General features: G+C 44.3%; 2 protein-coding genes across 12 annotated transcripts in view; both read left to right on the top strand.

Moving 5' to 3' along the window:
* Nucleotides 1-18068, top strand: part of LOC105020016 (transcription elongation factor A N-terminal and central domain-containing protein) — a 26875-nt gene extending 8807 nt beyond the window's left edge. For 3 of the 6 annotated variants that reach the window (XM_010886649.3, XM_020042533.2, XM_020042534.2), the window contains exons 2-3: nucleotides 6952-7090; nucleotides 16727-18068. In XM_010886649.3, the coding sequence (XP_010884951.2) occupies nucleotides 16747-17877 (1131 nt within the window). In that variant the 5' untranslated portion in view covers nucleotides 6952-7090; nucleotides 16727-16746 and the 3' untranslated portion in view covers nucleotides 17878-18068. Of the gene's footprint in view, nucleotides 1-6951; nucleotides 7091-15377; nucleotides 15646-15674; nucleotides 15775-16726 lie in introns of those variants that run through there. The other 3 variants (XM_010886650.3, XM_020042536.2, XM_020042535.2) reach the window with 3 other exon arrangements.
* On the top strand, nucleotides 16720-25171 carry LOC105020017 (ras-related protein Rab-9A). Of its 6 annotated transcripts, none has more exons than XM_010886654.4 (4): nucleotides 16720-16804; nucleotides 18079-18221; nucleotides 21568-21598; nucleotides 23172-25171. In XM_010886654.4, the coding sequence occupies exon 4, from the start codon at nucleotides 23245-23247 to the stop codon at nucleotides 23848-23850; it is 606 nt and encodes a 201-aa protein (XP_010884956.1). In that variant the 5' UTR covers nucleotides 16720-16804; nucleotides 18079-18221; nucleotides 21568-21598; nucleotides 23172-23244; the 3' UTR covers nucleotides 23851-25171. The 6 variants fall into 6 exon arrangements, with proteins under 6 accessions (XP_010884956.1, XP_010884959.1, XP_010884955.1 ...); XM_010886657.3 differs by lacking the exons at nucleotides 16720-16804; nucleotides 18079-18221 and adding exons at nucleotides 19625-19773; nucleotides 20686-20741; XM_010886653.3 differs by lacking the exons at nucleotides 16720-16804; nucleotides 18079-18221 and adding exons at nucleotides 19625-19787; nucleotides 20686-20741.

The raw sequence follows: 25171 nt of genomic DNA, 5'->3' as shown, positions 1-25171 counted from the left end.
CACTCCAGACTTAATGGAAATCTTTCTTCAAAAAAATATTCATGCTGCACTAAAAAGGCATTGCTTAGCGTAATGAGGTTTGAGTAATGTGTGAGAAACTTCTAGAATGCCGATTGGTCACACTGTATTTAATATAGAATCCTGCGTCATCTTCAATAATAGACAGATAAAAAAACAACTATTAGGGTCGTCTGAGGTTTATGGTTTAAAATTCGGAAGGCCGGCCGTGTGGTGGTCCTCTACTAGATTTCCTGAGTGCAGGTCTGAGGGACTGAAGCTTGACAGGGCCCAGTGGTTCCTCTCAGTGTGGATTCAAAACAATACTCATTGTGCATTTATTTTTTACAGTTTTTTTTTTGGCACAAGGAAGTCTGCTTAAAGGAGTTGATTGCACTTCCTGTTTTTTAGGTGTGATTCTTTGGCTGCCTAGCGGCCTACTCTTCTCCTTTCTGACAGGGTTAATATCAAAGCCGCTGGTGGGGCGTGGCCTAGTTTGTTTCTGTGACTCAGTGGACTCATGCAAGGAGGAAGATTCTGCTTGACATTTGGCCAGTTTACTGCACTTTGACCAATATCCCAATCTTTGGTTAATCTAGCTCTAATCTTGTGACCGATGGAACATCATAATCGACTAGCTGGCGAAGGTGTCCGCAGTAGTTGGATGTGTGCGGCAATGTCAGAATTGCTCTGCTCCATTACAGAACTGCAACACAAGAGTCCCTGTGTTTTCTATTATATTTTATTGGATTTGCAGGAACGGGTCCCAACCTACTTGACTTAAATTGCTGTCCGTGCCACTACAAACAAGCGCCTGGCACACATCTCTTTACGGACTGTATCAATCAACGAAAGTCAATGGCAGTTGCTCTGTGAAAAACGGTCCAAATTCCTTCGTCTTCAGCTGGTGAAATACCAGCCCCCCTTTTTATCAGTTGAGCCCCCCTAAATCAGACAGGCAGTCGGCCAGACGTGTGACTCAGCCCCCCCCCCACCTCTCCGGCGCCCTGGGTTGGCTGACGCTGGCCTCTCGCCAAGCTCTGTGCCCGACTCAGTGTGTTTGTTTGCCGAACTGGCACGCGACCCGCTCTGTCTCCCGGTTCCACAGGCCGGGTTCCAAGCCCACCCAGCGACCCTTGTTACCCCGTGACCGATCTCCCCCTTCCTCCATCAGCCTCATCCATCAGCCTCATCCATCAGCCTCATCCCAATGTGTGCACGGTGCCAGAAGCAACGGCAACAAGGCCCCCCCCCCCACACTCGTGTGTATTTAAAGAGAACAGAGTGCAGTGCGGGCCCAGCCGAGGTTACGAAGGGTCACAGTTGTAGCAGAGGTGTCACAGGTGAGTTACAAAAACATTGGAGGTTCAGGAAAGAGTCATGGTAGGGAGAACAGGGAAGCACCCGGAGACGCTTCGGTGGAGTAGCAGAGTAGTAATATGCTGGGAGGTTAGGGAATAACTAGGGGGAAGAGCGCCTGGAGCTGCTCACAGGGAGTGGTGGCAGTATACATTTCAAAGAAGCGTCTCACAGCACGAAGAAGGAAGATAGTAGTCTGCTGCTTGCCAGCTGATACTTCAACATTTAAGTGAACTCTCAGTGAATCCCAGAAAGTACAGGGTTTGTGGATTCTCGTTATAATTACCAAGGGTATATTTCTCTGTGGACTGGCCCTGAGATACGCCCCTTGTTTTGAACATTAGGACTATTTGGCATCCCGTTCCTACGGGAAATGTGAAGGGAAATACCAGAGGATTAGTTTAGAGGGAGAGGGCTAGAAAGAGGGGCTGGGCTTTTCTGCGTTCTTCCAAACCCCCGCGCTCTCGCTTCCGTGGGGTCAGACTCGAGGTTACTTCCCAGAAATTGCCCAGCCTTCCACCGCTTTCCATAACAAAGCTCTGGAACAATAATTTACTATTAGGGCTCCTAATGTGTTCCCTTTCAGGAGAGCAATAATACAAACACTAGGGATTCATCACCACAGCAGATCTTCACGACGTCCACCTCACCGTGGGGGGGAGGTGAAGATACCAGCCGCACGTTACATGACGGCGAACCTTCAACACTTGTGAGGATTCGCATCTTCTGGTTTTGTTCTTTTTCCATGTGCGCTTTCACGCCTGTGTGTCACTTAGGCAGCGGGCTGAACGGTGTCAGTGTGTCGGTCAGTCAGGAGGCCTTGTCCCTCGCGAGACGGGTCTGCTACTGTTCACACCGCTGAATTCAGGGGATGAAACGGTTAACCGTTGGGAATCCCCGGATCATCTGGTCACCTGGCTTTCAGGGCGAGACCTCTTCCAAGCATGTCCACAAAAGAAATGTAGTGTTTGAGTGCTCTAAAGTTGCTGGCTCAGAATGAGTGCTCCCCTGGTGCTACCAAGAAGACCATAGAGATGGCTAGAACGAGCGCTAACCTTCTTGTACAATGCTTTTGCCACTGTTTCGTGATCCACTGGCCACAGGTCTGGTTCTACTGGCCATGAGGCTCTGTTGGTTCCACCAGTCTCATGGTAGATTGACCGTTGTGATTAGCAGCAAGGTCACAACAAGAGCCAATACAAAAGGGCCTCTATCAGATCAGGAACCATTTGCTGCTGAAACAATAGTCCAATGTTATGGGATTGTAGACTGGCTGGCTGGTAGATGCCTCTTGCATTCCTGCCAGATTAGGCAGATGATGGAGATGCACTCACTGGCCATCCTCAACATTCTGCTGGTAGTCCCAAAGGGGCCATCGGGACAGTTGAGTATTTGTCTCAGCAATAGGGCAACTGGTGAAGTTATAGATAGCTTGAAAACCATGACTTTGTCATGGCACGACAGATGACAAATACATTGAGAAAAAAATTAATCTGTCCACACGTTTGGTGAACTTGAATCATAAAAGAACTATATAGCCTTAATGTGTACATCTTCTGATAAATGACCAAAAACACAAACAGCTTTATTTAAAAAAATAATTACCTCTTGCTATGCTGGTTGGCAACCAGGAAGTCTACCCCAGAATCCTTATGTGCCAGAAGGAATGCCTTTTGTGGCCTTCTACATCAACTGCATTAAAAGAAGCCTATGCCACCAGAAGTGTTTGCTGGAACAATGAGGCAAAGCAATCCAATTAAAAACAAAAAAGATCCAATTACTAACACCCTGAACCTGTGTTGGCGAATAACATCACCCTCTACTGAACCCGTGGCCTAATCCCTGAGCAGTGCTCAAACTCTCATCTTGCAATGATGCAGCTAACTGCAAGACTTTACTGCTGCGCCATTTGGCTGCCCCCCCCCATGTACAATTAAACTCACAAAAATTTATAATCAAGGCAGGTAAAATAGCAACAGTGATCTACGAGTTAAATGCATTTCAGATAGGGGCTAGGACAATGAAATAGATGGTATAAATACTTTTTTACATACATTTCAAAAGGTCCTGGTGATGGAGCGGCTCTCAGACGGTCAGGGAGAAGATTCTACAGAGAAGAAACAAAGGAACAGAATGCTTGTTCCCCTCTAGTCCTGAAGTATGTCTTTGGGGTGATGACAGTACAACCACTGATTCTGATATAGGTGGGGCTCAATCCAGTTAAGGCTTTAAATACAAGCATGAGGATTTAGACGTCAGTCCTGTAGTTGGCAGGTAGTCAGTAGAGTCAGGCCAGTGGTCAGGGACACGGTCAAGACACTGGTAGGGATAGCTGTAGCCTCTGCAATTATTTGTCCTGGAGGGGTGTAACCAGAGCATTGCCGTAATTGATCTAAGAAGAGATGAAGTTGTGGATTTGTTTCCGCAACTTTTGTTACCGCACAGAGGATGTATGGTTGTGTGTTAATGTTAACCTGGGAATTGTAGGGATATCTAGTTGGGATACCTATGTTGTGCAAGGTTCAGAAGCCAGACTGAAATTCCTCGTACAACTGACTAGATGACGGATATGACTGAAGCTGGTTCTTCTAGCAGTGATGATGGGTCGGTGATTGGATCGAAGTTCCTGGTCAAAGGTTGGGTTTGTACTTCAACAAGTGGTTGACCAGAAGTGGACCCTCTGGTCAACTGGGATCTGAAAAGGCGGTTGGTGTTTGAGAAGATTCTGGGGTTACGTTTGTTTCCGTCTGTCTTGACAGAGTAGAAGACTGACTGCGCTGCATTTAAGCAGGTGGACGGCAAGCGTGATACTAAAACGTCATATCGTTAAGGGCCAGCTCGCTACAGTCAAACTCAAATGTGCGCTCATGGGACTCTGAAAGAGGGACCGGTTAAGTTTCCTTGGTGGACACTGGTCGGTGCAGTCAGAGCCGTGGGCCCTGGCCACGATTTAGGGAGAGAGCCTTTACTTTTTGCACAAGGTTTAGAAAGCAAGTAAGTGTGTCTTGTAGTGTCAACAGCGATAAAGATCTTGGGTGAGTCAGCATCGACATCAAACACCCCTTTGGTCAGGTGACCCTTTTCAGTCCATTGCAAACAGGAATCAAAATGCAGTTTATTTTACGCAACACTTCAAAGTGACATTCAGGGGTCAGGTTTTCCCACAATAGCGTATTTGTTACAGAAACTGTTTCATGTTTCTTCTGAATCAGTTACAGTCACATCCAAAAATTACTGACACCCCAGGCAAAAATAATATTAATTCAATAAATGGCATCGGTGATGAGAAATATTGTGAGTTTCCATGTGGAATGTAATGTGCTTCATGAATGAGTGACAGGAATCAAACAAATATAATGCATTACTGGAAGTATGCATTTCCAAAACATGAAGTCAACATCAAACCCATTGCTAGAATGCGGGCCAAATATGTATGTCTTAGTTTCACCTGACCATAGCACCTGATTCCAATGCGTTTTTGCAAAGTCCAGCTGGTTACAACTGTCAGTTTCTCACAAAAAGAAAAATCCCTGGCACCTCTTAAAAATAGGCAGTTTGCAGGGAGTTAGCATCTAATTAAAAAGTTGCAACCAAGTTCTGCAAACACTCCAAATGTGGACCTTGGATTCTTTACATTTTCAAGTGTACTTACCTAGATAAAAGCCAAGAACAATAAAAGGCTGTTCCAAAACAGCAAACACACCAAACACATATCAGATTCCTACATTCAAACCACATCATGATTTTAGAGCAAGCTGATTTCTCATTTTGTAACAAATTCCACTTCTGAGGAGCATGAACATTTTGGACTCATGCAAGTTTGAGGATAACCAGATGACATGAAACTAGCAATGACTAAACCCGAAGTCAGTTTCTTCCCCTTTTTGGAAACGTGGCTCAGTGTTTTCTGTGCTCTTTGGTGAGGACAGGAGAGCAGTCTCCTTACCTTGCCAGTGATGTGCATCACAGTGGTTGGATTATAAATAGTTCACTGCCAAATGGGTGACAACATGTTTGTCGTGTTCTCTCAACCTGGCTCTCTCTCTCTCTCTCTCTCTCTCTCGCCCCTCTCTCTCTCTCTCGCCCCTCTCTCTCTCTCTCGCCCCTCTCTCTCTCTCTCGCCACTCTCTCTCTCTCTCTCGCCACTCTCTCTCTCTCTCTCTCTCTCTCTCGCCACTCTCTCTCTCTCTCTCTCGCCACTCTCTCTCTCTCTCTCTCTCTCTCGCCACTCTCTCTCTCTCTCTCTATCTCTCTAACTCTCACTCTCTCTCCACACTCTCTCTCTCTCTCTCTCTCTCTCGCCACTCTCTCTCTCTCTCTCTCTCGCCACTCTCTCTCTCTCTCTCTCTCGCCACTCTCTCTCTCTCTCTCTCTCGCCACTCTCTCTCTCTCTCGCCACTCTCTCTCTCTCTCTCGCCACTCTCTCTCCTGCTCTCAGAGGACAAATTCAATGCTGAAGTCATCCGGGCAGTTTAACTTAAATGATGTGCTCTGAGTGATGTGATATTGATGACAAGGGCATGCTGTAGTCAAATGCCTCAGTGTGTTAGCAGAATTGTCCTGATTCACACAGCTCAATGGTCCTCATTGTCCATCATTACAGAAACATGAGGAAACAACACACGCTTACTTGATAGTTTTTCTTCTTCTCACATTACCAAAGTGTATCAGCCTGTATTGGTCTTGAGCAGATGTGTGTAGTTAGTGAGGTGAGAACGTGGTTTCTGCATTTTAATGCATTTACATGGACCTACGGCATTTTAGGGCGGTCATGTAATCCCCCTCTCCTGTGTTTTAACGGTCTCGGAGCTAAAATGTAATATTGCACAATTGTATCTCAGTGCTTTTGTTTTTTTACTTTGTTTGTGTCTCATTACACTAACAGATGTTGAAATGGCTACATTTGAGGGGTCATTAGGAACCAAAGTATAAGGAATGCACAGCCATGTACATGATACATCTGTTGGATTTCAATGTACAATGTATCCCATTGAGAATTACATGCTACATTTTAACAATCGATAACCATCAACAGAATTTGGGTATACCTCATACAGATGAATTGTTGGACATTATATCTTTTGATTTTATTAGAGAATAGTGAACAGATTGTGTGGGGGTTGTATAAGTAGCCTATGTATTTCTAATAATCAACCTGGTGTTGTCATGGAAATGGATATTGAGCCAGCATTTAACAGATGGCATGTGAAATAGGTGGCAGCCTTTCAACAAACTAGCTTTCTTACAGATTTCACCAGAGACGAGGGAGTGCACTGAGTTTCTTTTTACGCAGCTAAGACAGGTTATTTTTTTTCATGGACACTACATTCAGTGTTAATCGAACGATAGCAAGGTGTGGCATCAACATATTAGAATCACAGGAAAACCTCACTTCAACTAAGGTCTTATGGTATCAGCCAAGTAACTGTTAGTAGGAAAAATAATAATGTCTGGTAATAACTTTTTAATTATTTTTGTGGTGGGGGAACAATGCAGGTTATTATACAACTGTGCTGGGGGGAAGAGAGCCTGTACGCAAGGACCTGAGGCTGTGTTTATCTCCCTGCTCCTAATCTCTTCACTCTGCTCTGACAGGCCAGAAATGCCAGCAATGTCAGAACTGGGTGTGACCCACTGGGCTGAGCTCCTGGGACAGCTAAGCCTCGGCCAGAGACGGGACACGGGCTCGGGTCGTTAACGCGGTACACGCTGGGGGCGGTGTTTACCCAAACAGGTGAAGCAACCCCTTCCGCTACCAAGCTCCGTTCCCACAACCCAAAAGTCTTTGGCTTCTTGTTTTTAATTAAAGGATCTGGCTCGGGCCAAAAGACAACAAGCTTTCTGAGGCTCCTGTAAGACTCTCGTTCAGCTGTGCTGGCCTGCTAAGCGCAGTACATCGGTAGGCTAAGCTACATTCTGTTAACCCCATTTGCGCCAAAAACAAATGCACGGTACACAATTCAAAACAACACGGTGTAATTTAGGAAGATCGAAATGCTATCCTCATGAATTGAAACTGGTTGAGGTTTAGTGGTTACTATGCGGAATTATACTACAGTACATAAATGTTTCACTGGCAATACTTTGAGCATTGTCATTTACAATGTACTTACTAAATAAATGTAAATACTACGCTGTTATGTTTGAGTACAGATTAAGTCGGCTTTTGGGTGCTGATTAACGCCGCTTGATTGAGCTTTGAACTCACTTTTGATTAAACTCATCTAGTAGCCTGGTGTCTGTGAGTGGAGCAGAGGCTTCGGGGTGGAGAATAAACATGTGCACAAAACGCACATGCGCCAAACGCTTCGGGAAACGTAGTGTCTTTTGGTCTGGCCGACTAAAGATCCGGGAAAAATTTGCATCTGCAACTAGCCTTGAATTGAGTCTGGGTACCAGTGTGGGAGCCCAAGGAACAGGGATGTATTCACGGTTGACTACAGGACCCAAAATGTCCCCGGTTCACCCAAAATGAACAGATTGAAAATAGATGCAGCCATTCAGATTATCCAGCAGCTGGAGTATGAACACAATTGGGGGTGGAGAAAACACTTTTCAACACTCAGTGTTTTTTCAATGTTCTTTCAATGTTCTTTCAATGCTCTTTGTTGTGCCAGCCGAGGTCACTGCATCGTTTGCTTGTTTTCTGGAGTAGGCGTTCAAATGGGCCTTTTCCTCTGGGAGGCCTCAGTGGAAGGCATTCATTAAATGGGCTCCAATCCTCCTCTCTCTCACACACACACACACACACACACACTCTGTATGTGTCTCTCTTTCTTTATCAATTTCTTTCTATGCTTCTCTCCTACGCTCATCTACTATGGTGTCTCACTCTTCCTCTCTCTCACTTTGCTCTTTTTTCCGACTACCTCTCTCTTCCCTACACACTCTGGCTCTCTGTCTGGCTCTCTCACCCAGAGGGTAAGCATACAGCCATATTAGGTTGTGAAAGAACATGCCTGGTTTTTCTGTGTAGGAATGTCGCAATTCAGCTCCTTATCGCTGATCTCTCAGTGTAGATTCTAACAGAATTTTGGCTGGGTACCGTAGCCAGCGCTAAGACCTTCTTGAGGTGCTATAGCTGAGTTAGGCATTATTTCAAAGTGGCTAACAGTGTTGTTTAGAATGATGTACAATGAACAAATTTCAAAGCAGACAAGAAAACCCAGTGAAAGAGATGGATGGATATATATATATTACACCATTAGCCAAAAATATTAGGAGCCAAGTTGAATATTTAGGAATGGGACTGAGCCTGCTTTTCATGACAAAGTCTTGTTCACTTCATTCTTCCCTGGATAGGGCAAAGTAATATGGATGGAATAAACCCATTCAATCCTTTCATGTATGTGATGGGGCACTAAGAAAGGGACCCCTGTCCAGCTTGTTTGGATAGTATCCGCAGCTGTTTACGACTACACTTTACAATGACAGCTGGAACAGGGATGCTTCCCACTGCAGCGTTGTGTTACGCCAGTGATATTCCCCTCAGCTGGTATGTGGTGGGGGCTTGTGTGTTTAGATTTTAGTTAATGGTTACACATGTCATCAGTGAGCTCGGGGCTGAAGAATGTGGGCCGTCACACATTGCTCTGAAACTCCACCAAAACAACCATATCCATCTGATAGCCAGTCCATTTTAGGGTCTGTCAGTCGTCACGGCCGTGTTCTAAATAATATCGATGTATCCACGTGGGGAATTGCTTTCGACCAGAGCCCTGCAAAGGTTCCAAAAGGGTTCTTTGGCTGTCCCCGCAGGAGAACCCTTCATGCTTTTCCGTAATTGTTTTTTTTTTTTCTTGGTGGAAACATTTTGGGTTCCAGGTAGAACACTCCCGAGAAAGGGTTTGAACTGGAAACAAATAGGGGTTCTTCAAATGGTTCTACTGCGTGAACACCATTAAGAAATGTAAAAATGGAGCATGACAAACGTGTGTTGGTTGTGTTAAAGACATACACACTGATCATGGCGAGTTGACAAACACCATAGGGTGAGTATTCAGACTGATCCCCTTAGACATCCTTCTCTGTTGGACCCAACGGATTCTCCTGCTCGGAAAAGGTTGCCCGGGCACCTACAATATCTCCTCTCTCATCGTGTCATCATGAGTGGAAGAAAAAACGAGTTGGCCACCAGGATAACAAAACGACGGACGGCAGAGACGGGAGACATCTCGCTATGAAAATTGTTCCTTGGGGCAGAAAGCTGAGTTCCCTCCTGCTCATGTCACCCACCCTGGTCCTACCAGAAAGAAATGACCCAGTAAAATGTGTTGCTCTGGGGCCCTAGCTCCATGAGGCGGGTGAAATAAGTAGACAGGGTGTCTCTGCATAGATAAACAAAAAGTGTGTGTCGCTAATATTCCTTCCTGTGCTGTCTCTACCAAAGGACTCAGCAGGGCACCCAGGAAAGGGGATGTTCACCCACTTTTACAGTGGCGTTGACTCTTTCTGTTCGTGTTAGCCCCCCCCCCCCCCCAACCTTTTAGCAACTCTGACTTGCTATGGAAAAATTTGAATGTCACATTTTGCAGTTAATAGCTCCCCAATGGCTAGAACTACAAAGCACTGTGAAAACACTAAACAAAACCACACACACTGCGTCAAACTTTCCATTTGAATTAATGTCACAGCACTCAACCCATTGTCCTTGAAATCCATTTTATCACACATATTTTAATGAATGTTTTGTTCTGGAACCTATTTACCAGGATCCATCTTGTGGCGTGAATAATTACGGTCACTGTTGTCAGTGTATAAAAACGTGAAGTGAACAATCAGAGTTGAGCCATTTAGACTCCTCGTTAATTCTCCTACCCTCTTTAAAAGTGTAATGTTTAACTCACTGATGGGCTATTTGGGTTGGGCCTGCCAAGTCTCGTGGTTTGTGCACTATTGTAGCCTTGAAACCTGAGTGGCCTCACAGAACTAGTATGACCTTCTAATGTCAGTCAGTCTCGTCTGTCTACAGTACCTTCTTCCTGATCTGTGGCGTATGGTCTGTTTTACCATGGCTTTCCGCCAGTCAGCAGTCAGAGCTCAAAGTCCCCGATAAATAATCTTTCTTTGAATATTTGACAAGGGTTTGAATATTAAGTTAGTGGTATTTTTTTTAAACCGCCTTGATGGAGACTAAGAACAGAACGTAAGCATTAAGACACTTCTCAAATCAAATAAGCCTCACGTAGCGTATGTGCCCTACCATAGTATGATGACCAAACCAGACACTCCGTCATTGACCTACATACAGAAGCTCTTTACCTTGTGGGCAAAATATATTGTTTTTGACACCCACATTCTGGAGACCCTGTTGCTCAAAGATCGTTCATTGCGAAGTGTACTTGCCTCAATCATTTATTTTTATTTTTTTCATCCAAGGCCACCTCAGTCCGCTTATCGCTAACCGTCCAACAGAGGAGGTTTCCCAGAGCTAGACATCTCCCTCATCCATTTGTTTGTAGGTAAGCCTTGAATATATGTGGCAATGCCTGGACCAAAAAAGAATGGGTAGAATGTCTCCGGGAAGATTTCAGAGAACTGAAAACACTAGCTGTCAGGCCAAGACCCTGACACTTCTGCATTCGCCATTGCAGGGGGAAGTGGGAGTTCTGACCTGCTGCCACGATATTGAGTGCCACAGGTTCTGCCCCATAACCCAGAATCCCTTGTGCCCTGAAGGCAGAGGAGAGGAAGTCTGAGCAGAGGGCGATACTACACTTATCTATTTCATAGTGGAGCAACTGGAGGGTAGACAAGGATTTTGGCGCTCGTATTCTTCCTTCCTTTCCGAGGTCATGCCAAATATGGCCTGGACTTGCCACATATACTGAAATATGAACCTACCTCTCTCTTTGTGGGTTCACTATGTTTGTTCTGCTGACTATTAGATATGATTCCAGCACAATACTACGAAATTGATGACATCATGATTTTTCTCTCACTCCCCTCTCCTTTTTAGTTCAGTATTATGTAAGTGTGATGAACAGGCCAGGGGTTATAGTAAAGCTGCACTGCTGAAGAAAACTATCTTGCTTCTCTCCTTTTCAACTCTGTAGCCAGCTGCTCTGTGTCACTAGTTTTCAGTGTGAGATTAAGAAAGTCAACAAGAAATAGACACATTTCTTTTGGGCAGAGTTTGCCCAAAAAAGGAAAACGGAGAGGGTTCAACTGAGCGTTAAAATTGTCTTGAAAGATGTGCGTTCTGTTCGAAAAGAGTCCCCTGCCTTTGGCCCATACAGTTCACTAGGTTATATGTAAACAACTTCAGGAACCTTCAGTGTCAAATAGTCTGCCTCTATCTCAAATGAGTTCTTCAGCAACACTTGTGCCACAACATGAGATGCTGATTTCTCCCTTGATAATCCGAGTTCCCTTTTGAAATGAGGTTGCATGTGACGACTTCACAGGGAAGTGAGTGAGAGAGGCTTCTGTAAATAAGACTTGTCACTTCTACATGGCTAACCTCAAAAGTGACAACTGATGGGCCGGCTAACAAGAGGAATTAACAGAGAGATCAGAGACAGGCTGTGGTTTGATAACATTAACAACACTGATCTCAGTCCTGATAAAGGAGATTTATTAAAACCAAGCCCAACAGTAGATCTATTGTCTGGATTTAACACGCCTTCTATCTTGGTCAATCTTCTTGTACAGACCATGACATTACATCAGAGTTTAATATTTATCTATCCATTTGTGAGAGAATTTGAGGAGGTTACTTGCTGTGGTTTGCAAGACGTCTCATGTATCTGGAGGTCCTCCTGACACACACACACACACACACACACACACACCAGCTGTGTTTGGTAGACTCTGTGCGGGAGTGGGACATTTTTGATTGTCCATCTTTGAGAAAGAGAGAGAGGCCTTTCCTTTCTGTTGATGTCTTAGCCACATGAGCAAGCAAGAATGTGATGTGCTCATAGAGTGGGCAGGAAATAGGTTTGTGTGTGTGTGTGTGTGTGTGTGTGTGTGTGTGCGCACGTTCATGCTCGCATGAGGATGGAGTTGTGTTGAGGACAAGCCAAACTACCTCACCGCCACATACCCACAAAACAAAACTCCTCCCTCTGACACATACCATTGTCCAGTTGGCGATTTGCCCAAGAGGCTAGATCAAAAACAAAAGGATCTATACAACTGAAAAATCCCCCCCCCACACACTTTCAGTGCCTCCCTCTCATTTTCAGTTTCTCTCCCTTTATCTCCCCCTTACTGCTCACTCACTTGCAATTTTTTCAAAAGTATTTTAATCCCTTCCTGTCTTCTCTCCTTCTGTCTTATTCCACTCTACCAACGCTGTGAATTAAGCATGTTTCTGTGTATCATTTCTCCTCTCTTTTTCCTGCATGTTTGTCTGTCCTGTGTCTATCTGCATGTCGAGAAACGTAGAGGGGGGGGGGGGGGGGGGGGACGGGGGGCGACGCTGACTGTGGCCAAGGAATGCACCGTTAAGAAATCTGCGGGGGGGGGGGGGGGGGGGGGGGCTAGGCACGTCTGGGAGGATGTGGACTGTTAGGTAGCGTAATGCACACGCAACAGGCCCAATAACCCTCACCATGGGATATCTGGTATTCATGTTCATTCACCCGACGGAAATTACCAGAAAAGGGAGACGCGGAGGGGGAGGTCAAGTTAATTCTGAAGTACAGGACATTCAGTCTTCGTCTTCTTGGGGAAAGCAATATGAATAAAGACCGATACTGCTGTTTGAGAGGTGAAGGGAGTTCATTGAGGTCGTATTCTGGATCTTCACACAGTACTGGTGAACTACATTTACTTGGTGCTTTTTACACCCCTGCCTATCCCAAATTGAAAAAGGTTTCAAGCTTAGTCATTGGATAACATCGAATATAATTTCCCAGCGCTTGTGTGTTGGATGAAACACTGCATTACGCAGTAAACCCCCTACATCATTCATGAAAATGGCCCTGAAAATGAACCAATTCAAACTGCAACACAATGGCTGTGTCACTAATTTGTAATAAACTGGTCATTCAAACAGGGTGTGACCCTTCAAAGCAGAGACTGTCTGGCCTCTTATCAGACTTTGGTTATCAATCAAACCTGTGTAAACACAGTCGTATATGGTGATGTTTAACCCCAATTGAAACTATTCATCTTAATTTTGTCATTCCCCTCCCTACACGAGGCAGTGGTTTCTTCAGAGAATGCAAAAACAAACTGCGTACACTTGAGTACAGTATTAATGTGACACAACACACATTACCAGACCGACCCTGAAGTATTTATACTTATACACTGAACAAAATTATAAACGCAACACTTTTGTTTTTACCCCCATTTGTCATGAGCTGAACTCAAAGATCGAAGACTTTCTTTATGTACAAAAAAGGCCTATTTCTCTCAATTATTGTTCACAAATCTGTCTAAATCTGTGTTAGTGAGCATAATCCATCCACCTTACAGGTGTGGCATATCAAGATGCTGATTAGACAGCATGATTATTGCACAGGTGTGCCTTAGGCTGGCCACAGTAAAAGGCCACTCTAAAATGTGCAGTTTCACTGTATTGGGGGGGTCCGAAAACCAGTCGGTATCTGGTGTGACCACCATCTGCCTCATGCAGTGCAACACATCTCCTTCGCATAGAGTTGATCAGGTTTTTTGATTGTGGCCTGTGGAATGTTGGTCCATTCCTCTTGGCCTCCAGCAAGGTTGGGTCAAAATGCAAACAATGTGAAAGAACACAAGTTCCATATTTCCATTGATAAGTGCACTCGTTCACATTCACTTGACAATGGAAAGACCACTGTGTCTGTGTGTGAACTCTGATCAGTAATAGAATAGCATATGTCCATCAATTGTCTGCAGCACAATTGAAATGTCTTACTTTCCTATAGATTATCCTACATCCCTCAAAACTCCGGATCTCAAAGACAGATCCATAAAATGTTTCATTGTACCCATCTAATCAAGGACTAATGGGGTGTAATTCCTTTTCAGTTACAAACGAAAAGAAGCAGGATGTTTTTGTAGAGTTACATTTGAAAATCCCATCCTTGGATATTCAGTGTGAACCATTCTGAAGCATGGCCTCCAGCAACATAACACTGAAGATAGTAGACACAGTAGAAGAAGAAAAAATCCCCTTAAAAATAACAGAACCTTTTATGCAGCTTAATAACAGTAAAGAAGGAAATAGTAGCCATTTCTCATTTCCAGACTCAAAACAACGTCTCTTATCAAACCAACTGATCCCCTCCCCCTTCAGCCAAAACAGTCTGCAGTTTGGTGTCGCTGGCTGTTTGTGGACTCTCATTTCCTGAATGAGGCGTGGGACTTCGCAGGGAATGTAAAAAAAAAAAAAAAAGACCCAATAGTATCCGGAGGTGAGGTTCATCTGTCTGGTGACATGGTTCTGCTAGTTCACTGATAAAGGGTTGTCTAGGAGAGCAAGGTGAACTCATTGGATGATAAAACACGTCACACACACTAGTCAGGCATAACCGTTGCACCCAAATCACATTGTTGTAAAGCTCGAATGTGATTGTTGCTGTCTAGGCACACAGATGCAAACAAACACAAACCAACCCCTTTTACATCCTGTTCTGTCTGCTCTAAAGATTACGGTCACTGTGTGTGGATGTGGGTGGACAGATGTACTGTAAGAGTTAAGGTTACGATTATGGATTGGGTTAGATTAAGGGTTAGGGAATATAAGCTTTTCTAATGCGAATGTTGTCCTCACAAAAATATGCACCCTGTCCTAAAGGCAGTTTGAAATAGTCTAAATGATTGCAGGGAAGTGCCCACTGACCAATTTACAAATTACCTTGCTCCATAAAGAACTGCTAATTAGTATTTGTAGCTCATTAAGTCAGTCACACTTTTACCCATGATACATTGCAGTTTTCATCCCCTCACACAGGGACCATGTGACCTTAGACGTGACGCAGCACGCTACTTCCCCGAGTCTGATTAAATTATGGTAGAGCGCGCCTCCTTGTGGTCATAACACGCATGAGCGTCATCACCTCGCCCCGGTAAAATTCCATTCGCTAGTACAAGGACGACACGCACAAGTGCGGACAGGCTGGACTGCTGCAAAGGTCCCAGAAATTATTTGATATGGTCCAAAGACGCCCTGCTGCAGGATTCGTGGTTTCAGTTGTAACAGGACACTGGGACCAACCAGTCTGTTTTGCTGTACAGCGGGTTTTATACTTGACCGTCAATCTCTGACTAGCCCGACCCCACCCATCCTGTCTATCCACTCCGTTCTGCAGTAACAAAGGGGAGAGGGCCAAACTGTATCACTGGTGAAAAGTACGTTTTTACCTTCAAACTAGTTGTAGCTCAAATATAAAAAAAAATAGGCTTGTTTTTTCTCGATTGAAAACCATGACGTTAAAGCCAAACAATGCCAGCAGTAATTATGTTAACCGTAATGTACAGGTGAGTTACTGAATGAAACACACTGCCCAACTAATAATACTTGTTATTAATAATATAATGATTTAATAAATGTCATCACGCGAAAAACTTGATCGTGTTGCACTATGCCCCCACCTGGCGAGTCTGTAGCTCACAATATTGTACGTGGCTGCCAATAGAAATGCAACACCTTATGTCGCTCCAAACAGGGCATAGCTGAAAACCCATTCATCTAATCTCATTTGATTCGCGAACGATTATCTTTGGTGGCGCTCTCAATCCAGAGGATAAATACTTTAGCCACTCTACAATTTGCTTGGCTTCAAACCTACTCACAATTTCACGAGCTGCCAGGTGTCAAATGCCCAGTTTTTTCCACAGCTGTCTATCAACATACTGTATATTAAATCCCTTATCTTAGCTTTCATTCTTTGGCTGCGTTACAGAAAAGAAAGAACACTTGCATCGGGCATGCTCTACATGACATATACACGAGAATTATTCGATGCCCACAACAAAACGACAATAACAGTTTTGACTGATGTCAAACTGATACTAGAATGTGATATGTGGCTTTGTGTAGTAGTAATAAAAATCCTACGTATTGTCTACCTATTAATTTTAACTGTCTATTTATCTGATATTTAATTCTACGAAATCTTAAACATCCTGTAAATGCCATAAAGTAATATACAGATGTGCTTGCTTTATGATTGTTGATTTTTTTTCTGGTGACTTGGAGATAGTAAGCCTGTTATAGTGGCGCCCTCTAGTGGGAATCTGCTTAGAAAAATAAAAACAAAAATGGCGACTGACGGCGCAGGAACTGCAATCGTAGACTTATCAAACCAAAAAGTGATAGACATTTGGCTCTATTGATTATAATAATACTTAGTGTAATATTTCACTGCGAATATTAACCATCACCATAAAAATACTTTATTGTAGTCTCAAATGTCTTCTCCCTCCACAGTCTCTACAAAAATCACCACCATGGACGCAAAACGGATCACTTATCATGCTCATCAAATCAAAAAATGTTATGCAGAAGGTAACTATGGAAACATTATCCCTCATCTAACTGCCCTTGATTATGGCTCTGTGACTTTGCAGCATCTGGAAGACACTGACATCATGAAGGTTCTTTATGGACTCCTCAAAAACTGCCCAGACACATCAATAAAAAAAACTGTCAAGCAGCTTTTGTCAAAATGGAAGAAACTCTACAGTCATCCCTATCGCATCTCAAAGGAGAACATAAAAGAAGAATTTACTGTAATTGGAGAGAGCACTCTGACTGACAAAGCTTGTCTGACGGACAGCCGCGAGGTAGCTGCTGGTGACTCTAGTAAACCAGCAGAGCTGAGGGCATCTTGTGAACATGTGTCTTCCAATACAGGGTCCAGACAAGGAAGAACACCTACCAGTGGGAAAGACCCTGTGAAGGATATCGGAGAAGGAGTGTCATCATCTTGCCAAGTAACTGGAGATTCACCGTCTGGATCAGGATTGTCTATCCCCTCGAATGATTTTGGAGCCCCTGCCCCCATTTCAGAGGGTAGTACCCCTAGCTGTAAGCACTCCGCCGAGTCTGCGTTGAGATCCCAGTGCACCCGACTCCTCCACGGCGCCCTTGATCCAGAAACGACAGAGGGGAGATCTGCTGTTCTGGCCCACGTCATCGAGGAGCACATCCACGCTTTTCAGTGTGGAAACCAGGTCAAATACAAGGCCTGCATCAGAAGCAAGGTGTCCAACCTAAGAAACCCCAAAAATGGCCACCTCCGTCAGGGTCTCCTGGGCGGCAGCCTGGCGCCAGAGGTCTTTGCCAGGATGTCCGCGGACGAGATGGCCGGCGAGGAGCTCCAGCGGCTGAGGGAGGAGTACTCGCTGCAGGGGGTGAGGGAGAGGCAGCTGCCCCAGGGCGTGGAGGGGACACCCACCCGGAAGCTGCGGTGCTCTCGGTGTGAGGCGTCAGACTGCAGGGTGACCCAGGTGTCCCGTGGCGCCCTGTTCCTGCCGGCGTGGGTCCGGCAGGCCACGGCAGACCAGGACGCCATGACCTTTGTGACATGTAGTGGGTGTGGGGAGCAGTGGTACCACAGTGGATGGAACTGTCTCTGATCTGGCTTTGTTTTTTTTTTTTTGGTCCTTCTGATATGGTTTTACACGATCAAACAGAATATTGTTATGCTTTATGGAAGAAATTGCTTGTATGGTTATTTAATTGTTTAATTACTATATGCATTGCATTAATTGTATGTTGTGTTATATCGCATAGTATAAAACTAGACCACCAAGCAGTTTTTTTACTCTGTGTTGCAGAACCAGAAACACTTCCTATAATAGCATTTTTGTGGTGCTGCAGAGGAAACATGTGACCCTGTGAGCAGCACAAGGAAGGAGCATGTGACTCCGTCATAAGTCTAAGACACAGTCTCAGCCACGGGCCACGGCTGATACATCTGGTGAGAGATGGATTTATTGAGCAAGTTCTCAAATTAACTATGAAATTATCTATTGACACTCATTGACCCCTGTTAGGAGGGGGGATTATCTTCACTGACACGAGGAGACCCCGAACCCACACCAGTGTGTGCACTACATTTGAGAGGGGATTTTTGTAGCTCACAGTTTGGTGTAGCTTATCATTCTAAATGGACACTGAACACATGTAAACGCAACATCCAAGATTGTTTGTTCGTTTTCATGGAAATGTTAATTGTCAAGATATACCGTCCACATGACAGGTGTTGCATATCAAGAAGCGGATTAAACAGCATGAAAAATACACTGGTGCACCTTGTGCTGGGGACAATAAAAGGCCACATAAAATATGCAGTTTCATCACATAACATAATGCCAGAGATTTCTCAAGTCAAGAGGGATTGTGCAATTTGCACGGGCACTAACGGAATGTCTGCTGCTGTAGCCTTAGAATTATATTTTCATTTATCCACCATAAACCACCTCAAAAGCTGCATAGAGAGGTCGGAATTAAGGCCACCCAGCTCAAAATTGCAGAACACAATGTAACCACACCAGCCTAGAGACCTTCACATCTGGCTAATTTACCTATCGGAAACCAGCCAACTGGAGGTTTGCACAAACAAAAAAAGTTCCTGGATGAATCCCTGTTTCTGCTATACCAGGCAGATTGCTGACCTTTGAAGGGTTTGTAGGGGATATACTGAATTGGCTCCCATCTTGTGGATCTTAGCTGAATTACAGCAACAGTGCATTCTACTTTTGCTTATTTTGCCCTTTTTTGATCAGCTTGCAAAAATTAAGAACTTTCGCTTGCGGCAGTTTGCTCTTCCTGATTCAGAGAAAGAAAATGTAGTATTTTAGTAATGCTGATGAAAGAGGGAGGTGCCATTTTTCAATTGGTCAATAGAGTTGGAAGATTTGAATATGCCAAAGTTTAGTCTTACTTCTGGGGAGTGTTGTAAAATTGTCATGTTTATGATGTATTCTGCAGTCAATGGAATGACACAATTGTGTCAGGATGTTGCATTTAATAATATATATCAAATGAATGTTGATGAAAGTAGTTTTTTTCCCACTAAAACTCTAATACTTAAAAAAAGATATACATTAAAACGTTGTTTACATGCCACGCAACACAGACGGGTCAAAACATAAGTTTGAAAGGTGTTTCAAGCCTGAAGGTATGATCAGAGGAGCATGCTATAGTACAGAAAAACTACAATAACCCAGTTATAAGTAAGAATAATTACTAAATATCTTTGCGTTAAGCATACACAGCCAATTGGCTATGCCAAGGCCACATACTATGAACATACAGCCCCACGTGAGTGTTAAGCATGTCAATTAATTCCATGCGCATGCATACAGTGGGCGTGGCACACGATAGGTCATATGAGCGTCAGCAGTGCTCGAGCTTACTGCCCTATGGAATGGGATCTCGGTGTACTGCCCAGTGGCGCCATGTCACCGGGAAACCTGGACCTCTCGTGAGGATGTTACCAAGTGAAGGAGCGATATGGCACCGCACATGTACGTTATAAACGGTAATGGACAGTTGTAATTAATTGATATTGTTCATAGATATCTATTTGTTGACCGGGAGACTTTAAGATTCTGTAGAAAATTCCATGCGGTAACCAGTTAGCCTAGCCAGCTACTATTTATGGCCAGCCAGCTGATAATGTTTACGCGCATGATCTCAGAGTCGCGGTTGTTCGTGGGTAGAGCTAGTTAGTCTAGAGATGAGATGTAATTTACATATTTACTCGCAGTTGTTTTACTTTATTGTTTAGGCCTGTGAGACTCGGATCGTTCTTACCCTTTATCAGGCTTGTTTGTGTACCTGCTAGTCCGCCTAATGCCAAATCAAGTTTGTTTGAGGCATTACTGTAGCCTACAGTTTACAGATAATCTTCGGACTAGATTGGGTGTTAACATTTATTGTGTCATTTTAAACAAAAAGGGGGACACCTGGCAACAGTCCAATTTCTATTAACTAGCTCTATGTTGGCTTCTAGTCGTCAGTGCCATGTGACCAGAATTTCAGTTTTAGAAGTCAAATGTACGCGAACAGAGCTTGTACTACTCCTTGACTAGTTGTACTATGCCAATGATGCTCAAACCGTCAACTTTTTTGTTTCTGAAGTGTTATTCTGATGAAAGCCAGTGCTGATATGAGTGACTGTGTGTGATTCAGGTCTGTATCCTATGTGTCGGGACCCATAGTTCCCACTGGTAAAACCTGAGCAATTAGTTCACCGTTTTTATTGGACTAATAAATGTCGTAAACATTTAATTTCTGGTTTAGGGGTTAATTTTAGGGTAACCTTTACCTTTGGGGTTACTTTTAGGTTTAGGCTTTATGGGATAAGATTAGATTAACTTAGGTTTAAAGGTTAGGTTTATGGATATGGTACAGAGGGACATGGATTTGTATTTCAGGTCCCATGAGGATGGATGTCTATGATGCAGACAGAAGCCTTTCAAAGTTGCAATAGGTCAGTGCAGTGGCCTCTCTCTTTTTTCCCCCAAACCTATTTCCCTACAATACATACCCAAGTTCACCGAAGCAATGTCTCTCAAATAAGGTTTTCCCAGTTAGTCTGTTTCATGTCCCTGTTTTGTATTTATTCTGCTGTTATGGAACTTGGGGCAGAGATCTAAACGTCTCTGTTGTGAACGCAACTATATAGAGGTCAGCTGGGCAAGTGGGACTGAGATAAAGTTGTGATCAATGTGTCCCTTGATTAGGCATCTAAACACTGTCCCAGTCAGGGACATTGATTGATTGATTGACCATGTGATTGTATTGGATTGTTTCAACGTGCCCCCTTCAACGAAATCACCAACCAGATAAAAGACAGTGTCGGTAAGCTCAGCGTCACTTTACCTCTCCATCTTCACATTTAAGGAAAGCTCAAGCAGAACCCAAAGGTATGCCATGTCTAACACTACACTGAACCAGGACGTTTTCATTGGAATAATTTTCCTGGAACTGGTAGGGAGTTATCCCTGGCCCTCGCCCATTCTTCGTCTGATTGGAGTCATGGAGTTTGTTTTAAGGATAAGATTTGTCTTTATAATTTCAGCCGAGTGGGCGCCCTGAAATCTTAGCCAGGCCATCGCCTGTCTTCAGCTGTGGACTTAGAACCGTTCGCTGTGTTACTAGATTAACGACCAAGGCCTACAACTAACCTGAATTTTAATACCCATTCCAGACATCCATTAGGCCAGCGGGTTGGAAATGAACCACATTCAGCCTTAATCACTGAAACTAATACCGTGATGACAAACTAACGTCATATCTTTGTTTTTTCCCAACAGGAGCTGAAATGGTTTGCCCCAATACCGAATGGTAAGACAGGGATTGTTTTGGTTATGACTGTACTGTCGTTATTAGTGTTCTTGAACACTGCTTTAAAACCTGCACTGTGATATTGTATTGTCAGAATCGCCCGAGTACCCAGACTGCAGGAAGTCGTCTACAACACAAATCAGTCTCACTGACCAATGTGTTTCTAGCATTATGTGGCTGCTCTAATCCCTGGCATAATTCAGACAATGTGCTCATGTAGCCACTGGTTTGCTCATGTGATTCTCAGTGATGGTCATCTGATTATTGTCCATGTGACGCTAAGAATATTACAACTCCTACCACCGTTAGTCTGCAGAAAAATGTAAGATTTTCATTGGATAACCGCTCCACTTCCTCATTGTATGACGTCGTGGCTGAGTTTCATGGTGCATATTGTTAAGAAGTGCATCTTTATCTTGTTCTTCTCAGTTTGGCAAGCAGTTGGTGGATTTATTTTCAACCCTATTTCTAAAAAAAGTTGGGACGCTGCGTGGAATGCAAATATAAACAGAATGCTGTGATGTGCAAATTATTTTATCCCTACATTTAATTGAGTAGTACAAAGACAACATAAAATGTTGAACCAGAGACATTTTATTGTATTTGGTAACCTATATGCCCACTTTGAATTTGATGCCGGCAACGTGTTTCAAAAAGTTGGGACAGGGGCATGTTTATTACTGTGGTGCTTCTCTTTTAACAACACTCTGAAAGAGTTTGGGAACTGAGGAGACCAATTGCTGTAGTTTTGCACGGATGCTGGCTTTTGAACTGTGCACTGATAATAAGCCAGTTGGTCCCTTTCCTTTTTAGTTTCATAGGGCATGATTCCAAAAAATAATTAGACATTTTAGTTTGTCAGACCTCCGGACAGTTTTCCAGTTCGCCTTATCGATCTTAAAGGAACTCAAGCGGTTGCATTTCTGGATCTTGTTTATATTTGGTTTCGTCTTCGCATGGTAGTGTTTTAACTTGCATTTGTGGATGCAGTGACTTACTGTGTTCACAGACAATGGTGTTTGGGAGTGTTCCTGAGCACATGCATTGATGAGCGCTACAGAATTGTCTGTTTTTAGTGCAGTGCTGTCTAATGGCCTGATCGCGGCCATCCAGAATTGGTTTTTGGCCTGGTCCCTTGTGTACAGAGATTTCCCGGATTCTCCGATTTTTCTCATTTAATTATATTCTGTACCGTAGATTAAGATCCCCAAACTCTTTGCGATTTTACGTTGAGAAAAGTTATTCTCCAATTGTTGCAGTATTTGCCTGTGCAGTCTTTCAGAGTGGTGAACCCCTCACTATCTTTTCTTCTGAAAGACTAATCCTTTCTGGGATGTTCTTTTAATACCCAATCATGTTACTGACCTGTTGCCAGTTGCCCTAATTAGTGGTGAGATGTTCCACCAGGTTCTTTTTTTGTATTACACAACTTTTGTTGCCCCTGTCCCAGCTTCTTTTAAACTGGTCGCTGGCATCAAATTCAAAGTGGGCATATTTTTCTGTTTGTACCATTTTACAGTATCCCAACTTTTTGTAACTTAATCTACACACTGATCGATCCTCCATTCTCCAGGTAGCAACCAGTTCCTTCTAGACCACCTCCACCAAGCACAGCTCCCCAGCCTGTCCGCGTCCAAGCCCCAGCAATGACCTCCAAGTCGTCCCTTCTAAAGGTCATCCTCCTGGGGGACGGTGGCGTGGGTAAGTCTTCCCTCATGAACCGCTACGTCACGAACAAGTTCGACACCCACCTCTTCCACACCATCGGCGTGGAGTTCCTCAACAAAGAGCTGGAGGTGGACGGACGCACTGTGACGCTCCAGATCTGGGACACCGCCGGGCAGGAGCGATTTCGGAGCCTCCGAACGCCTTTCTACCGGGGCTCAGACTGCTGCCTCCTAACCTTCAGCGTGGACGACAGCCAGAGCTTCCACAACCTCAACAACTGGAAGAAGGAGTTTGCGTACTACGCCGATGTCAAGGAGCCCGAGAAGTTTCCGTTCGTCATCCTGGGCAACAAGCTGGACGTGCCGGAGAGGCAGGTTTCCGGCGAGGACGCCCGCCAGTGGTGCCGCGAGAACGGCAACCACCCGTACTTCGAGACGAGCGCCAAGGACTCGACCAATGTCTCGGCGGCGTTCGAGGAGGCCGTGAGGAGGGTGCTGTCCCAGGAGGAACGAGGGGAGCACCTGATCCCCACGGACACGGTGGACCTGCACCGAAAGCCGCGCTCTGGCGCCTCCTGCTGCTGAGCGTGGGAGGGGCCACTTTCAGCGGACTGAAAGGAAACCCGAGGGGCCCGTTAACACGTCTGCTGGCCGACTGGGCCGTGAGAACTGACCGTACGCATGGCCGTCTGGCTTGACTTCTCCTTTTTAACTGCACTTTATGCAGTCTTCCTGCTCTGTCCTCCAACCTTGGCTTGCATATCTGTATCTCATGCTTTTTACACGCACACACACACACACACACACACAGCAAGCACATGACCGCATGTTCACTCACACTTCATGGCGTCTTACACATCCTAAGCACTTGTGTAAGTGTTGAGACACACACACACACACACAGAGAGTGCATACAGTAGTCAGGGCTGCTATCTCACATCCCTCTGTGTTGGGGAGAGGGTCCTCAGTGGCTACTGTGGTCCAGGAAGGACCTCGTTCTGCATTCCTCCTTCCAGGATGTACACTACTACTGTGCGGTGAGACACCAATCCAAGTCTTCCCTCCGAGTTAAATCACAGTCCTTTTGTATTCCACTGGTTGACTGTGCCAGGCTCACATTCATATCTCTGATTGTTGCAGTCACCTGTTCACATGGTCATGTTGGGGCATGTACACCCTGACTGAATGACAGTCTGTTGTGGTTAAAGCTGGATGGCTTGCTGTGGTCTGTTCTTGCACCACTGCCAAGGAGATCAAAGTTAAACCAAATTTTCAAACTTACCCTCACAGATTTGGATTCTTAACCGAGACAGGCAAATTGTGGTTGGTGTGAATGCCAAGCTGTTTATTGGCTGGTCACATGGACTCTAGTGTAGGCTAACGTTGAATGGATTTCCATCTGTAACAGAATTATTCTTAATTACCATGAGAGCTTTAACGTTTTTAATCTTATCCTGCTTGCAGAACGACCATGAAAAGCGGTTTGGATGTCGCGTTAATGTGTTCGTTAGGAATTTCATGGGACTCAAGCATGCAAAATGGTCTTTCAGCTACAATAATATTAGCTTATTTTATGTGTGTTTTTTTTTTTAATGGTCTCTCACTAAGAAATGGTGCATCCATTTCCTTGGGCCTTATGTCTGTTAACTGGCCCTGGAGAGTTTGGAAATGAATGGTTTTATATTTTTGTGAAACTCTGGATTTGGATAACCATTGAGGAATGGAACCATATTCTAAATCAATAGCTTAAATCAAGACCCAGTATGAACCACTACGTGTTATATTCAAACATTTGTAATAAGACAATTTTCAATTTTGGATAAAAATGAACCATCCTAAAATGCTAGCAAAACTGTCTTCAAAATGTCTTTTTTGTTTAAAATAAAGTGAGTAATTTTAAACTTAA

This window comes from Esox lucius, chromosome 22, assembly GCF_011004845.1.
Source record: "Esox lucius isolate fEsoLuc1 chromosome 22, fEsoLuc1.pri, whole genome shotgun sequence".
Lineage (NCBI taxonomy): Eukaryota > Metazoa > Chordata > Actinopteri > Esociformes > Esocidae > Esox > Esox lucius.
This window is presented reverse-complemented; position numbering and strand designations above follow the sequence as displayed.